Genomic DNA, 15,899 nt, shown 5'->3' on the forward strand with positions numbered 1-15,899 from the left:
GCTCAGAATTGAGTCAGAGCTCAGATGAGCTCCTTCAAATGACTCTTGTAATAGTAGTAAGTGAGGGAGCTGTACTCAGCCCTCAGGATTGAGAAGTTCTGTTAGCTGAGTTTGTAGTTGCATTTACAGTGAGAAGCTGGTAGAAAGGGGAGACTTATACAAAAACCTCCAAGATGACCCTTTCACTTGCTTTTTGACCCCTTCTTTGCCATCAGTCTACATGTAGTCTCAAACCTCCCTGCTCTGTTGAGCTTGTGACAGGGGGATGGAGTTCATAACTGAGTGGTGCTGGAGTGGAATAACCTTCCACCTTAATGTCATTTTACTTTTTCCTCCCTTTGTACTGTTTGCAGTTTGCATGAGATCTCGTGCATAGAGAGGATAGCCAGACCTGCTTTCTGAAGCTGGGTGCATGAGGATTATACTTGAAGGGTTGCCTGAACAAAACTGGTGCCACAATTGGTTGTGGGGTGTGGGCTGCTGGGGCAGTACTACCAGGGCTGTGCCCTGTCATGGCGCTAGTGTCTGGTCAGGTTTAGCATAGCAACTCTTACGTGAGGAAATTGAAAAGCAAGCCAACCTTTGAGGAAATTAGAAGCAAATGATGAAAAATGAGATACAACAGAGGGAATTCTGACTACCTCCAATGCCCAGAGGAGGATTGCAGCTCTCCTATGCTAATAAAAGCAAAGAGCTACAGAATCTCAAGGTATGTGTTTGTATATAGTCTGTGCACTTCAGAAGAGCTTCCAGGATTGTGGTAGACCACTTGAATCCATGAATGGCAGGCATGAGGGAAGTGTAGTGCAAAGCCTGTGTACGTGCTTAGCAAAACTTGTGGGTTTTGGTGTCATTATCCTCCTTTTGCCATGGAGGCAAAAGCAGAGGAAAGAACCTGGGTGTCATGGTCATCAGCAGGGTGATGGTGAACTGGCAGCATCTGTGTGTCTGACAGCAGCAGTGGGATTGTAGATGTACAGCACCATTTATCTTCAGCAGAAGACAGGAGAATAGAATTAATAATGCCTCTATTTAGACCAGGGAGCAGTTTAGTTACCATAATAAAAAAAGATGAATGAATGCAGGCAGGGGTTATGAAGATGATTAGGACAATAGATAACTTGTCCCATCAGAGGAAATTAAAGTGGTTTTTTTTTAGCCTAGCAGGAGGATGATGGAGAGGGTGCACGACTTCAGTGAGTACACTTGTTCCTAAACTCCCATTTGTTGGGGGTAAAAACAAAGAAGGGAAAAGAGTTATTTAGAATGAATAATAGCACTGCTACATACTAAATCAGTGTAAGTGGATCTTCAAAGTTGTCTTGATTTTTTTACAGTGGAAGAATAAATTACAACTTGCTTTAAATATTAAACAAGTTCATAAAATATCCTGTAGTAAGGTTCCTGGCCCTTTAAAGCTTTGGACTTCTGACTTCTTTTAAAGTAGTGAAACTCCTTACAGTTTTGAACAGAATAGTAGAGACAAAAACCAAAATGTTTTTCAGATTAGATCCTGCTGTGGTTATAGAGGAGACATAGCACTGGGAAGAAGTCTGGTGGGAATGTTTTGGATTTCAGCATCCTAATGGTGTTTGTTGCATTAATTTCTGCCATTGGAATTTTGTTAGGCGGTAAAAGGGGCAATATTGGTCTTGCCCAGTCTTACTTTCCCTGTTGAAAGTTCTTTGTAGGGTTTTACTTTGTTATGAAGCATGAAGTTCACTGTACATTGAAATGGTTGGCTCTTCTGGTGCTGTTGGAAGGCATTTTGGGACTGAACCAGTTTCTTATCCAGGTGATTGGCACCAAGACAGTTTGCAAACTCTGGGGTCAAGAGGGAGATTTGTTTCAGGTCAGGCTGACCAGGCTGTTCCTGTTTTCCTGCAGTACCGGTGCCTGTAGTTTTATCTGCGTGCTAGTGCAAGGATCCAGGCTATTAGCAATGCTCTTACTATTGTGTTTCTGCCTATGGTAATTTTACATGAAAGACCAAAAATTACAGCTTAAAATTAAAAATCTTAAGCCTGTGCTTAGGGTTTGCAATAAGAGAATGTCTGAATGCTCTTGTGAATCCTGTGGACTTTGATCATGTTTCACAGTTGCAGATGTGGGGGAGTGAACCTCCTGATGCAGTGTGGTGTCTTTGCACCCTGTGTTTGAAGGAAGCTTTCTCCAGAATTGAGCAGTGAGGCAAATTCTGAAACCATAAAATGTTCTTTCAACTGTCCTTCTGTCCTGGGTTCAGCAGTAGCAGTCATGTTTCTCCTCCTTGGTAGCTGGTGCAGTGCAGTGTTTTGACTTTCGGCTCGGGAACAGAGCTGATAGAGATGTTTTGGTTTGGCCAAGGACTTTGTGAGCCTCATGCTCTGCCAGGGAGGAGGGGAAGCCGGGAGGAAGCAGAGACAGGACACCTGACCCAAACTGACCAAAGAGCTATTCCATACCACAGCACGTCATGCCCAGGATGTAACGGGGAGTTAGCCGGAAGGGCTGGGAGACTGCAGGGTTGGAGGAGGTATCGGTTGGTGCTTGGTCGGGCTGAGGGGGGGCAAGTTATCGGTCTGCTGGTGCTGAGGTCTTGTATTCTCTTCCCTTGTTATTTCCTTTATCATTATTATCATTGGTGGTAGCAGTAGTGATCTGTGTTATACCTTAGTTACTAAACTGTTATCTCAACCCGTGGGAGTTGCATTCTTTTCGATTCTCCTCTCCGTCCCTCTGGGAGCAGGGGGAGGGCAAGGAAGGGGGGGAAGTGAGCGAACGAATTACCTGACTGGGTTTAAACCACGACAGTTCTTTTTTGGCGCCCAACGTGGGGCTCGAACCCACGAAGGGTTGAGATGACGACAGATTTGACTGGATTAATAGTCATTCGTCACAATGCTGATTTATTGGGTATCAGAGTTGTTCTTCTTGATCTCACAGCTTCAGACCGTTGTAACTTACGTAGAGCCGGTATTTGCTGTGTTAGTGTTTATCAAGTGTGGGGCCTGGGCTAAGGTTCTTGTCTCACTGTGCTTTATGGCAATGGCTTGTAATACGGGCGGGCTCCAGCAGCAGGGCGGGACAAACGTGGCCGTGGACGTGTACCTGGCCGTCCGGCTGCTCTTCACCGTCCTGGCCCTCGCTCTACTCTCCATCTTTGTGAGGCTGCGGGGAACTGAGGGGGAGCGGCCCCGGGAGCCGGCGGCTGCTGAAGCGGCCCGGGAGAGCGGCCCCGGGGAGCAACCGGCGGCGGGAGCGGGGCCGGAGGCTGCGAGGGGACGGCTGCCGGTGGAGGAGGTCGGGGCGGTCGAGGAGAGGAAGGAGGCGGCTGCCGAGCAGCGGGAGAAGGCGGCGGAGGAGCCGAGCCCCGCGGAGGAGCTGAGCCCCGCGGCCGAGCCGAGCCCCGCGACGGCCGAGAGCATTCCCCGGAAGCCGCCCGCCGAGCCCCAGGAGGACGCAGGAGACCACGCAGCGTTTCCCAGCAAGGCAGAGGAGGAAGAGCTGGACTCAGGAAAAGAGAAGCTGGCGGTGGGAGAGCCGGCAAGCACAGCAGCTACACCAGCCCCAGTGACAAGTACAGCAGCATCGTTTGAGAGTTGTGAAGGCTCTGAATGGCCTTTGGGTATCCTTGGGACCTGCCTGCTGATTGTGATGGGGATCAGCATGTTGGCACACACACAGACTGTGTTCTACCCACAACCATTTTGTCTGATCTCAAAAGTTAAGCAGAGTCAGGTTTGGGTCTTGTCTGGGATTAGCCGACAATATAGGGGGACCAAGAGGTTTTCCCCAAGGCTGGAGAGTCATGAGTGGCAGGGTGTGTGGGACAGTATGGGCAAGTATCTAGTCCACTGGGCCCCTCCAGTGCTTTGGAAGCACCGGAGATGGAAGGCAGCTGTGTGGAGTCCCCAGCAACAAGCTGCAGAAACTGCTTAAGGGGACAGTGAATTATTTTGAGCCTGGTGGGCCCATGGCACTTCAGGCCATCAGAGCAGAGATGCAACACAGAGATGGACTCATGATCGAGGGGTGGACTTAACAATGGACACTATTGCCCAGTTTATTCACGAGTGTGAACACTGCACACAGTCTCTCCTGCTCTGGAAGACTGTTATAAGAGATGGAGCCTGACATGGACCAGATGGGACACAGCAGCTTTATAGGGACTGGTCCATGCACTAAGATAAGAGTGCACCGAGATAAGAGTGATGGTATATTGAAAATGTGGGATCTGAGCATGACGTGAATGGTATGGAATAAGGGGTGGATAATGTCCTGGGTTCAGCAGTAGCAGTCATGTTTCTCCTCCTTGGTAGCTGGTGCAGTGCAGTGTTTTGACTTTCGGCTCGGGAACAGAGCTGATAGAGATGTTTTGGTTTGGCCAAGGACTTTGTGAGCCTCATGCTCTGCCAGGGAGGAGGGGAAGCCGGGAGGAAGCAGAGACAGGACACCTGACCCAAACTGACCAAAGAGCTATTCCATACCACAGCACGTCATGCCCAGGATGTAACGGGGAGTTAGCCGGAAGGGCTGGGAGACTGCAGGGTTGGAGGAGGTATCGGTTGGTGCTTGGTCGGGCTGAGGGGGGGCAAGTTATCGGTCTGCTGGTGCTGAGGTCTTGTATTCTCTTCCCTTGTTATTTCCTTTATCATTATTATCATTGGTGGTAGCAGTAGTGATCTGTGTTATACCTTAGTTACTAAACTGTTATCTCAACCCGTGGGAGTTGCATTCTTTTCGATTCTCCTCTCCGTCCCTCTGGGAGCAGGGGGAGGGCAAGAAAGGGGGGGAAGTGAGCGAACGAATTACCTGACTGGGTTTAAACCACGACACCTTCACACAAGATGCATGGCTTAAAGAGTTCCAAGGAACAGGGGGAGGCCAATTGCAGAGTAACTTGACCTTAAAGACTGAATTCTGTTGTAACCATCAAGCTTGATTTCATGGAAGGGAGCAAAGAGTTCTGAGTTGTTTTCCTGCAAGAAAAATGTCTTAGGAGTGTACCACTTGTATCAGAAATAATTCTCTAGTCAAAGGCTTGAGATCTTTGAAAAGCCATAAGCTAAGGGAGCTCTGAGAAAGCTCTTGGCAAACTGTAGGAGTGTTGTAGGAAGTATATGGATTTAATTGAAGACAAGAATAAGAAATTCACAACCCTTTTTTTGCCATAAGTATCATCTCCAATGTTGATACAGCAAAAGGAGTTGCTGGGCTTGCCCTTTATTGTAGAAAGCAACAGCAGCTTATTGTGACACGTGATGGACATTGAAGGTGGTATTAGTGGTAAGATAGCACTTCAGTGTCCAGAATAGTAGGGTCTTGAAACTCTTAATTTCATGCTTGCCTTTGTTTGGTGGGGAGTAGCAGGTAGAACTGCGTCCTGATGATGGAATTGTATTTCTAATGCTACCAGCAAAGCAGCCTGGAGATGGGCTTTGAACTGGTAGGTGCTGAAGGGTACAAGTGATGGATCACATCAAAGTGATGCCACTGACACAGGGTGCCTGGAGAAGCTGTGGCTGCCCCATCTGTGGCAGCATTCAAGGCCAGGTTGCATGGGGCTTGGAGCAACCTGGTCTGGTGGAAGGTGTCCTTGTCTGTGCAAAAGGTTGGAACTGGATGAGCTTTAAGGCCCCTTCCAACCCAAACCATTCTGTGATTGTGTGATTTGTTCTGTGTGAGGACACAAAGTTCTGGCTTGGGAAGAAAAGCATCGGTGCCTGTGGGTGTCCTAGGCCTTGCCCTGCCTGTCTTCCCTGCTACAACCCTACCCCTGTTAGGGTTGGTACAAAGCAAGCCCTCTCTGACATGGTCAGTGTGTACTGTGCTGCTGAGGAGGATTAATAGTGCTGCCTGAAAGTGCTGTCAGACCCTGTGGGCATGGTGGGAATGAGACTAGAAAATGGTAATTTTCTTTTCATGGACTAAAATCTTACTATTTCTGAAATGGGCTTTGTTCCATGAGATTTAATTGAATTCTTAGTGCTTTATTGACAAGATCATAGAGTGGCTATCATTGCCTCTTCTTTTCTCAACTCTGTTTTATCATCTTTCCCTTATAATATCTAGTGGAAATCCAAGGTTATATTGGAAAAACAGATTCCTCATATAAGAATTTGTACCGGCTGTATAATCAGGGTCTCATAGTCTGACTTTTCTGCAGTCTGTTTTCTTTTAACTCTTGAAATCCTGCTTTCAAACTTGCATTTTACCTCTGGTTCACATTTAACAATGAGAAGATGGTGGTTGATCCAGTTTGAACTGCTAATGTGTGCACTTAATGCAGTAAGTATGCGCTTACACTTAGGGCAGAGTTCCCTTTGATTCTAGCTAAAATAACTGCCCCATGTTGCTTTTTCTGTTGTAAAAGCAGCCTGAAACAAGCTTTCTTTTAATTTGCAGGAAAAAATATATATGCAACAACTTTAAATATAATCTTCCTTTAATTCTGGGAAGCTGGTTATCTTTTTGACACCCTGACAAGCTGTTTGAAACTCACTCAATCTTTGCAAGGCTGTCCTTAAAATAAAAAGGAATAGCATTTTATTTCAGGACTGGCTTGTAGGGTTGCAATTTCAGAGATGGGTAGGGGATAATTTTGGGGTTTAACCTTGTTGGCAATTTCTGAGATTTGGAGGAAGCGGGTGGCCACCTCCCTAAGTTGTTTTAAATAGGAAATAAATGAAAATAACATTCTTCTCTTTTGGGAGTTGGAAATATGGGGAATTTGACATAGGAGTAAATCAGGGAGAAAATATTTATAGTGAATTTTGGTTCTGGCACATATTCTTAAATCCTGACATTGTTAATAGATTTCATACTGTGGCCGTGACATAAGTTTCACTATTATTATCCTCTTCCAGAACGAATAAAGAAAGGGTCATGTCAGCTGTGTAGGGGGTTTAGAATCTCATGGCTGGTTGCAGTTTTTCAGCATTGGAGACGTGTCGTCTTTCACCCATCTGGAAATCTGAGGCTCTCAACACTTGTTAAAATAGAGTTGTGTTCCTCCAAGTTGGGTAAGGGATAGCTTTGGATTGATAGTCATAGCTGGAATGTGGTTGGACAGAAGCTCTTTTCATCTGTCACAGTACTGAAGTAGCATATTTTTTATCTGAAAATGTTATATGCCACCCTTCGTATTATTTAAGATGATGGAAGGGTGTTACATAGGAGGGAGCATGTGAACAAAATTGAGTATCATGGTGTAGTTGCTTGGGCAGGCTGGCAGCTGTGTTTGGGCTGTATTTAGCTGCGAAGGTGGAGAGCCTTTGGGCTGCTAGAAACTCTTGCAGGGCAAGAGATTAATTGTTGATGGTAAGTATGTGCATGGTTAACCCCAGGCTCTCCAGTTGCAGGTATTGTTGAGTAGTTAAAATAGTAGATTCAAAATAAAAAGTCATTAAAATTGAAGCACTTCCCATACTGGGGATGTGCTGTACTGGCTGCAGGCTGTGAGCAGGATGATGCCACTGCTCATCTTGAGATTTTGCTGCAAATCAAACCCCATTTTGTTTAGTGGGCTCTATGGGTGGCACTGTCAGCTTTCACTTGTGAAGGACTACTTAGGGTTCTTGTCTTCTCTGAGACATGCTATTTCTGTTGTGGTGGTTGGCCATATGGATGCTTTTTCATACAGGCTTGGGAAGCCCCTGACACAGCAGTAGATTCTAGCACAGTTCACCTGCTTTCAGGTCATTTCCAGCTGCCCACAAATCTTTGGCCTTGGGTACCTAGCATTTTCTAAACTAAATCCTAGCTGTTTACCAAATGTTTCTGAAATGCAGAGAGATCCAAGAATAATAATGTGGATTCCAAAACTTGCTGCTGTGTAGGAACCGTGGTATTGGAAGCAAAGTGCTGCCCTAGAAAGGAGGGGGAGAAAGCCAAAATTTACTCCTGACTATATGCAGACATTACTTTTATGCTTTCCGAATGCCTTCTGGAGGAATTTCTGTAGTTGTGTAAAATGGCCTTTGCTTTTTATCATTAACCAATTGCATTGTTACCATCTGAAACCCAAATTCTTTCTTCCTGCACCAGATGCAGAGCCACGGGCTATGAAACGCTGAAGCGTTTTACTCAGCGGTGCCTTGCTTTGAATGCAAACCCAGGGCGCATCCAGCCAGGTCATTGCTCCGAGTTGTTTACAGTCCCATGAGCTGCGGCGTTTCCTTGGGTGGTTACAGTACTTTCTGCTGCTTTCTGCTTAACTCCTACATGCACACAACTTGGAGCTTTTGTGTAAGCTTTGAGAGCATTGTAGTTTGTGAAAGAGCTGCAGTCCTACATGTAATAGCAAAGGCATGGCTGGATTTGCCGCTCCAGAGGATTCTGGCACGTTAAAACACCTTTACAGTCTGAAATAAGGACCAAAATGTTATTTCCCAACCCTTCCTCCTTGCACAAGCCCCTCTTTCTGATACCGTGTAGTAGCCATACTTAGAGGTAGCTACATGCGATCTTAACTGCTGGCTGTATTTAAGTAACTGCTTTTTGTTTCAAGACTTGTAAGGATTCCTGGGCAAGCATTCCAGCCCCTCACATCACACAGTGTTTCTGAAGGGAGACCTTCTCCTCCCCTTGCACAGGTGACCTGATGAAGAGCGCTTCGGGGGAGTTTGCTGATGACCCCTGCTCCTCTGTCAAACGCGGGAACATGGTGCGGGCGGCGCGCGCCCTCCTCTCCGCCGTCACCCGCCTGCTGATTCTGGCTGACATGGCAGATGTCTACAAGCTGCTTGTTCAACTGAAAGTAGTAAGTGTAGTTCTTCTGCTGTGATCCACTTTGCCACGCTGGGTATGCCAGGCGTGCTCTGTCAAGTGGCTTTGTTTCATGATGCGTGCTGACCCCGGTGTGTGCACTGTCAATGGGTCACTTCTGGAGCAGGGAGGTTTTTAGGGTTTTTCCTCTGAGCCAAACGTGTGCAGTGGATGTTTGTCACTTGTTTTTACTCTCATTGTCAGTAGCTTTTGACATTGTGTTGTACTTTATTCTGAACTTTTAGCACTATGGTCTGCAACTGCAGGGGATAAGCAGCACTTTCCATCTTAGAGCAACAATTCGGCTTTCTTATAACCAGTACTCCCTTGGAGCTAGTAGGGATGAGTAGCTTCAGTAGACTAAATGAAACGAATCTGAAATATTTGAGGAAATCTTCCCACAAGCAAGAGGCTGGGTGGGTGGTTTGTTCAGAATTTGCAATGAAATGAGATCTGATACTGGGCCTGCTTGGGTGGCAGTGCTTTGAAGGGCATGTTCCTCATGCCCTTCGATGGCCACTGCCACAGCTCTGTGAGGGCCCTGGGCTCCTTCATATTCTCTCAAATGCATGTACTTGGCTGCTTCTGGTAACCAAGTAGGTGGTGGCTCTGAAGTAGAAGCTAAGCCTTCAGTGCTATCAGGCTTTGAAGTATCTCCCTCTCTGAAAATTAAAAGGGGCAGGGGAAGATGGCTTTCTGTCTGCTATGAAGTACATTCTGAACTAATTCCTGACCTTTGGACTGTATTACTTGGAAAAATATATGAATATATTTTCTTTTAGGTGGAAGAAGGTATCTTGAAACTAAGAAATGCTGGCACAGAGCAGGATTTGGGTATCCAGTACAAAGCCCTCAAACCAGAGGTGGACAGGCTTAACATAATGGCAGCCAAAAGACAACAGGTATAGTGATGGCAGCTCTTTCTTCTGGATGTTATTTCTTTTTCAGAATCAGAACGTAAGGCAGCCTTGCTGCTCTTGGACAGTACCCATTGCTGCTGATACTTGCTGAGTATTTTGTGTTGTACTTTGCTGTGTTTAAGGAGTTTCAGCTTGCCTGGTAAGCAGAAGGTCTGTTCAGCTGTAGTGTACTGCTTCTGATGGAATTTGTTCTAGTAGCATTTGTTTATGCTAATGCTGTAGTGCCTTAATAAGATGCTGCTTCCCAAGACTTACACTTCCCATTTTGAAGCAGTGCAGGGGTGGGTAAGGAAAGAACAGAAGTGTGGCTCAGTGCCTTGTGCAGTCACTACTGGACCATGCTGTCTTTGTGGTTTGCACAGAGGGACTGAACATGTCCATTTAAACAGGGAGCAAAAGTGATGGCTGAGCACAGAATTACATGTCTTTCCAAGAGGAGGGTGAGTGCTGGTGCTGGTTAGTCTTGCACTGAAACACCCATTTGAGAAGGGATTTTAAAATCATGTGTTGTGTGTGTGTTCTGTGTTTGGATAACTTGTGCTTAACCTTAAATGGCATGTAAAATTTGTTTTGTTCAACAGCACTGTTGTGACTCATTCTTGTGTAGGTAAGTTCTCAAAAGCAAGCAGAGATGTGGGCAGTCCATTTATCACAAACAGCATAATTCTTGTAGAACGTTTGTTTGTTTGCTCTGCCGATATGTGCAAACCAAAACTGCTTATGCACCTCTGACACTGCTTGGGGGATTTTTGCACAGATTCATCTGCAAATAAACTGGGTACAGTCTGAAATGGATGGCCAGTTGGTTACGTATCTGAAATCTGATTGTGGAAAATGCGAGTAGGATTGGGATGGCAATGCAATAAATGTTCTTAAATTGCTCTGTGATGGATCGTTCCACACTGTGGGAAGTGGTTGTATTAAATCTGTAAGCCTGCTTGCAGTGCCCTCCCTGCCTGGTGTGTATCTTGTAGAGGTCACATGTTACCCATTCATTCTGAAGAGCTGTCAGATTATTTTTCCTTTTCTCAGTAAGACAGTCCTCTTTTTCATCACCTCTTCGTTAGATTTAAGAGGTAAAATTATGATGCTGCTAAAACCCCTGTTCATTCTTCCCTTTATAAACTTACTGCTCATGCTGGACTCGGAAGCTTTATCTAATCATAGTGCTTCTGTTCCGAAGTGGAGGTAATGGTGCTTTAGAGGATTGCAGCAGTGAGTGTTTGGTCTGGACTTGCTCACTGATCTTAAATTAGTGGTAATTACAGTCACTGGATTAATTTCATCTCATTGGAGAGGAACAAGAAGTTGAATGAGATGATATACTTGTTCTTCTAAAATGAAGTACCCAGGTCTCTTGAGGAGAGTAAACTCCATCTTCTAGGTGTGATTAAAGAAAACATTCTGTTTGTGAGTCTTTGAGTTTAAATTAAAGATTGTCTTGCTGCTTATGTGCAAGTCAAGACTGCAGGGGAACCCTCTTGTTCATTTGATAGTTAAAAATTTGTTTGGTTCTTAAATTACCTAAAAACTTAAGTTGCTCTGTTTTGAGGATTTAGGTTTCTTTGTGATTCTTTAGATGTCATGCAAACTGGAAGAAGTGGGGAGAAAACATGGGCTTGAACTTGTATCCTGCTTTACAGGTGTTACCAGCTTTCAAAATGCTGGTCCTCAGAGGTGTAAAGGAGCAAAAACCCAACCTCAGATTTTGAATTGCGGAGTTGGGAAGGGCCCACTTTGGGTTTTGTCTTTATGAAACTGTTGGTTTTTGAAATTAGTTGAGCCCTTAAGAATAGGGATACCCAGTCAGAAGGTAGTTAGATTTGAGGGTACTAAGCAAAGAACCTGCCTGTCTTTTGAGGATGTGGGGAGACAGTGTGTGGATGTTAAATGTGAATGTTCTCATACTTTTTTTTTTTTTTCCTTTAATTTTCCTGATAGGAATTGAAAGATGTGGGTCACCGTGATCAGATGGCAGCAGCCAGAGGAATCCTGCAGAAGAACGTTCCCATTCTTTACACAGCGTCCCAGGCCTGTCTGCAGCACCCGGATGTAGCTGCTTACAAAGCTAACAGGGACTTGATCTACAAACAGCTTCAGCAGGCGGTCACAAGCATCTCCAATGCAGCCCAAGCCACTGCATCAGATGATGCTGCCCAGCAGCAGGGTGGAGGTGGAGAGCTGGCTTATGCTCTCAACAATTTTGATGTAAGTTTTAAACCCTTTATGATGTAAAAAAAAGAAAGTAACTCCATCTCTCCATTCACCTGATTTACTAGCAACAGCTTCCTTTTATTTCTATTGCCTGAGAAATCGTTTTCTACTGAACTACAGCAAGTCTCAGTAAAGTAGGCTCTTATTTTTTAAAAAGCCTTTTTCCAAACTAGGATTGATGGAATATAGAAAGTTATATATGTGGTTCTTAGTGATTGAAGGCTGTCAAGTTAAACTAACTCTGAAGCAGCAGTTAGCCTACTGCTGCATTAGATGTAAGCCCTTAGTTTATTTGAAATTGATTATTTCATAATATATTTATGTAATGTATTCTTCTGCGTGACAGAAATGATTTATTAAAGGTGAATAATGTATTTGAAACTTCCCAAGCTACCTATTGAGAAGAACATGAAGTGGGAAGTTTAATATGGTTGGGAATGGAGTCATTTCAGTGATGTGTTGTACTGATCTGTCATGTTCTTTATCTTGCATTCCGTGAGTTACTGAGGATAGCCATGCATTTTTACTGAGAACGCTTTCCTTTTGAAGCCAGTGTTCTGTGTCTGCCACTGATTCAGCCTCTGAATTTCAAACACCTTGGCAGTAACTTGCCTCTAAAACTTTATTTGATATTGCAAAGCCATCACTCAAAAGATGTTTAATACTTTTGGCTTTTGCCAGATATGGCTCACCTTTTCGCTTGTACCACTCCTGTTCCTGCCCTCTGTTATTTCCTCTGCCGTATTTCTTTTACTAGGACAAAGTACTATTTGAGTTCTCCCTGTGCCCAGTGTGAAGCCTTCTATGTGATCCCTTGGGTAACATGGGGATGTCAGGGTTGTCTTGATCTTTGTGATGATAATTTCAGTTTTAATTCTGCTTTTCTTGAATTCCAGCAGTTGTATGTTCAGCTATATGAGCTTTAAAGAGCATGCCTCAGGTTAGCACCTGAGCAGTGCCTGTGGGAGGGGAAAGCAGGTCCTGTAAGAGCAACAATTTTAAGGACTGACTTCATTACATAGAATTGAATCATAGAAACATAGAATGGTCTGGGTGTGAAAGGATCTTAAAGCTCATCCAGCTCCAACGCCTGCCACGGGCAGGGACACCTTCCACTAGAGCAGCTTGCTCCAAGCCCCTGTGTCCAACCTGGCCTTGAACACTGCCAGAGGTTGGGCAGCCACAGCTTCTCTGGGCACCCTGTGCCAGCGCCTCAGCACCCTCACAGGGAAGAGCTTCTGCCTAAGAGCTCATCTCAGTCTCCCCTCTGGCAGGTTAAAGCCATTCCCCTTGGCCTGTCCCTACAGGCCCTTGTCCAAAGCCCCTCTCCAGCTTTTTTGCCAGCCCCTTTAGGCAGACTATTGCAAGGTTCATGGATTATCTCATCTGCCTCAAACTGTTTAATGCGCTTTCTTCTACATGGCCATATATCACTCTGTGAAATATGAGATTGACAAAACAAATGTGTTCAGGTTCTTGGCAGACACTATTCCTGTGCTTAATTCCCTGCTAACTTCTGAGTATTGTTGCACTCTGGTAATAAGAGGCTTTGCGCGCACATGTCTCCAAAAACTCCAGTGTTTGTACTGTGATGGTAAAATATTAAATGGCTACTAGGAGATAATTGTCATCTCTGTCTTTTATAGCACAGTTTGGAGTTGTAGCGTACTATTGCTGTATGATCTACATAGCTAAAAGTTTCAGGAAGAGTGGGAACTGTGTTGGACAACACATGCTATGTTCTAATTCTTCTGCAAAGGCTACATGGCTGTGCTGTAGGGAGACGAAATGGGCTGGCTGGTGAGAGAAGTAGCAGTTGTGATGTTGCTGTTGAAGTTTGCTGGCATACAAACTGGTTGTGAAAATCCCATGTAAAAATAGTGATTCTTCCCCTTAGTGTGCTTTGGGGAGACTCCCCCCTGCAGTCCTGCATCCAGCTCTGGGGCAACAGCACAAGAGGGATGTGGAGCTCTTGGAGCGAGTCCGGAGGAGGCCACGGAGATGCTGCGAGGGCTGGAGCAGCTCTGCTCTGGAGCCAGGCTGAGAGAGCTGGGCTGGGTCAGCCTGGACAAGAGAAGGCTCCTGAAGGGGAGACCTCAGAGCAGCTCCAGTGCCTAAAGGGAGGCAACCCAAACCAGTCTAGGATTCTATGGAAAAACCTTTGGGGCTTCTTTCATAAAGAATTAGCAACATCCTCCCCTTCCCAGCCTTGTAGCACAAAAAAAAAAACAAACAAGCTTGAAATGGCCAAGTAATTTTTCCTTAGGTTGCAAACCTGTTGAAATGAATCTTGTGCAAGTCCTCACAAGGTGATAAATACCACACTGCTGCTTCCTGGTGAACTTCCATGCGTGGTGGTATGTGCACCTTGAAAAGCAGATTATGTCAGTACTGCTGTTCCAGCCTTAAGTCTCTCAGTATGAGCCGTGCTTACTAATACCGTCAAGATAAACCTGTGATAGTTTCCTGCCATGATGAAATTGTTTTCTGTGCTGTTTGAAACATTTGTGTTGATGTTTCACTTTGAAAATGTTTGAGAACACTGTTGTATTTACCTGAAAAGGTTAAAATCTTGATCAACTATGACAGCAGAGCACTGTATATAGGGCTAATTTTGGATGTTTATTTTCCTTGGGTTTATGTTTGTGATCGGATAGTTATATCTGACAATGTAACTAGTGAAGGCATGTCTGCAGTGACATGTAGTTAAGAAGAGCTCTGTACTTTGAACCTTATTTGTGCTGGCACATTTGATTTTGCCATTCATGTAACGAGGCTTCCCGTGGCCAAGTTTTGTTCGGCTGTCAAAGCAGCACAAGAAATGACTAGCAATGTAATCTGCTGGGGAACCTTTTAGTCATTCTACAAAACTACTCATGAAAATCATCCTCAGTGCCAAAATTGTGTGGTTTTTGTCTTTAAAGCCTGCTGGGCTGTAAATGTTGTTTGAATGTCTTACCAGTAACTTCCTGCTTGGTCTGGTTACCAATTCCTATATTTCTTGATTTTCCTAGAAACAAATTATTGTGGATCCATCGACCTTCAGCGAAGAACGTTTTAGGCCTTCCCTGGAAGAGCGCCTGGAGAGCATCATTAGCGGAGCAGCCCTGATGGCTGATTCATCCTGCACACGTGATGACCGACGGGAACGTATAGTTGCGGAGTGTAATGCAGTGCGACAGGCCTTGCAGGATCTGCTTTCAGAATACATGGGGAACGTGAGTATCTCCTGGTCTGTTTGTATAGGTTGTGCACTTCTCTAAAACATGGAATCAAAGCTGTGTGGCTCAAAGCTTGTTTGTTCTGTTCCCAAACAGAATTTGAGCAGTAGTCCTGAAAGGTTTGTCAAGATCTAGGTTCAGGCATACTTAAATCATCAATGATCTTTATCTTCAAATGGATCCCTAGTCTTCCAAGCAACTATTAGCAGTATGAAGTGTTAGCCCTTTGGCACCGTTTTTATTTTATGACTGTTAATATTGGTTTGTATAGAAATTCAGTAGAATTGTCTGTTTTTCCATCTCAGTTTACATAAGGTGACTTGGCATGTGGAAGTGGCACTTCATTTCTGCTGAAGCTTGGAAAGTTGAATTGCCTCCTCATCTTTTTAGCTAAAGGCATAGATTCTCAGAATCAAGTTAATTACTGTTGCAACTCAGTTTCAGTAGAGGTGATGTATGATGTTAAATATTTAGCAAGAATTCCTGAGAACAGTTTGGTACAAATATTGGACTGAGCAGTTATTTTCCAGCGTTCAGGCATTTTACGTGCACACAGTGTTTGAAACCTGAGAATGTTTCTATGGTTGGAGTAAGTGTTATGTCACACAGATGAGCTTCTGCATTTGAGGGCATCGTGATATAATACTGGACATTCCTCTCTCCAATGCCTTGTTTGCGTCCTGGTGGGTTTTAATCTGAACAGCTCTTGCTGTGTGAGAGATGAGGTTGGGGTATCGTAAGATTCAGACTATGTCTATACTATAACAGTATTTAAGTTGACTTCAGAAATTAAGTT

At 44.7% G+C, this 15,899-nt stretch overlaps 1 protein-coding gene across 1 annotated transcript in view; it reads left to right on the forward strand.

Annotated features, from left to right (window-relative positions):
* Positions 1 to 15,899, forward strand: part of CTNNA1 (catenin alpha 1) — a 252,171-nt gene that overhangs the window by 146,271 nt on the left and 90,001 nt on the right. Inside the window, exons 4-7 of the mRNA XM_061456451.1 lie at positions 8,577 to 8,743; positions 9,531 to 9,650; positions 11,610 to 11,876; positions 14,897 to 15,100. Coding sequence (XP_061312435.1) covers positions 8,577 to 8,743; positions 9,531 to 9,650; positions 11,610 to 11,876; positions 14,897 to 15,100 — 758 coding nt within the window. The remainder of the gene's footprint in view (positions 1 to 8,576; positions 8,744 to 9,530; positions 9,651 to 11,609; positions 11,877 to 14,896; positions 15,101 to 15,899) is intronic.

This window comes from Pezoporus flaviventris, unplaced genomic scaffold, assembly GCF_033815535.1.
Source record: "Pezoporus flaviventris isolate CSIRO_AGI_PZ_B2104156 unplaced genomic scaffold, CSIRO_AGI_Pfla_v1 ptg000023l, whole genome shotgun sequence".
NCBI lineage: Eukaryota > Metazoa > Chordata > Aves > Psittaciformes > Psittacidae > Pezoporus > Pezoporus flaviventris.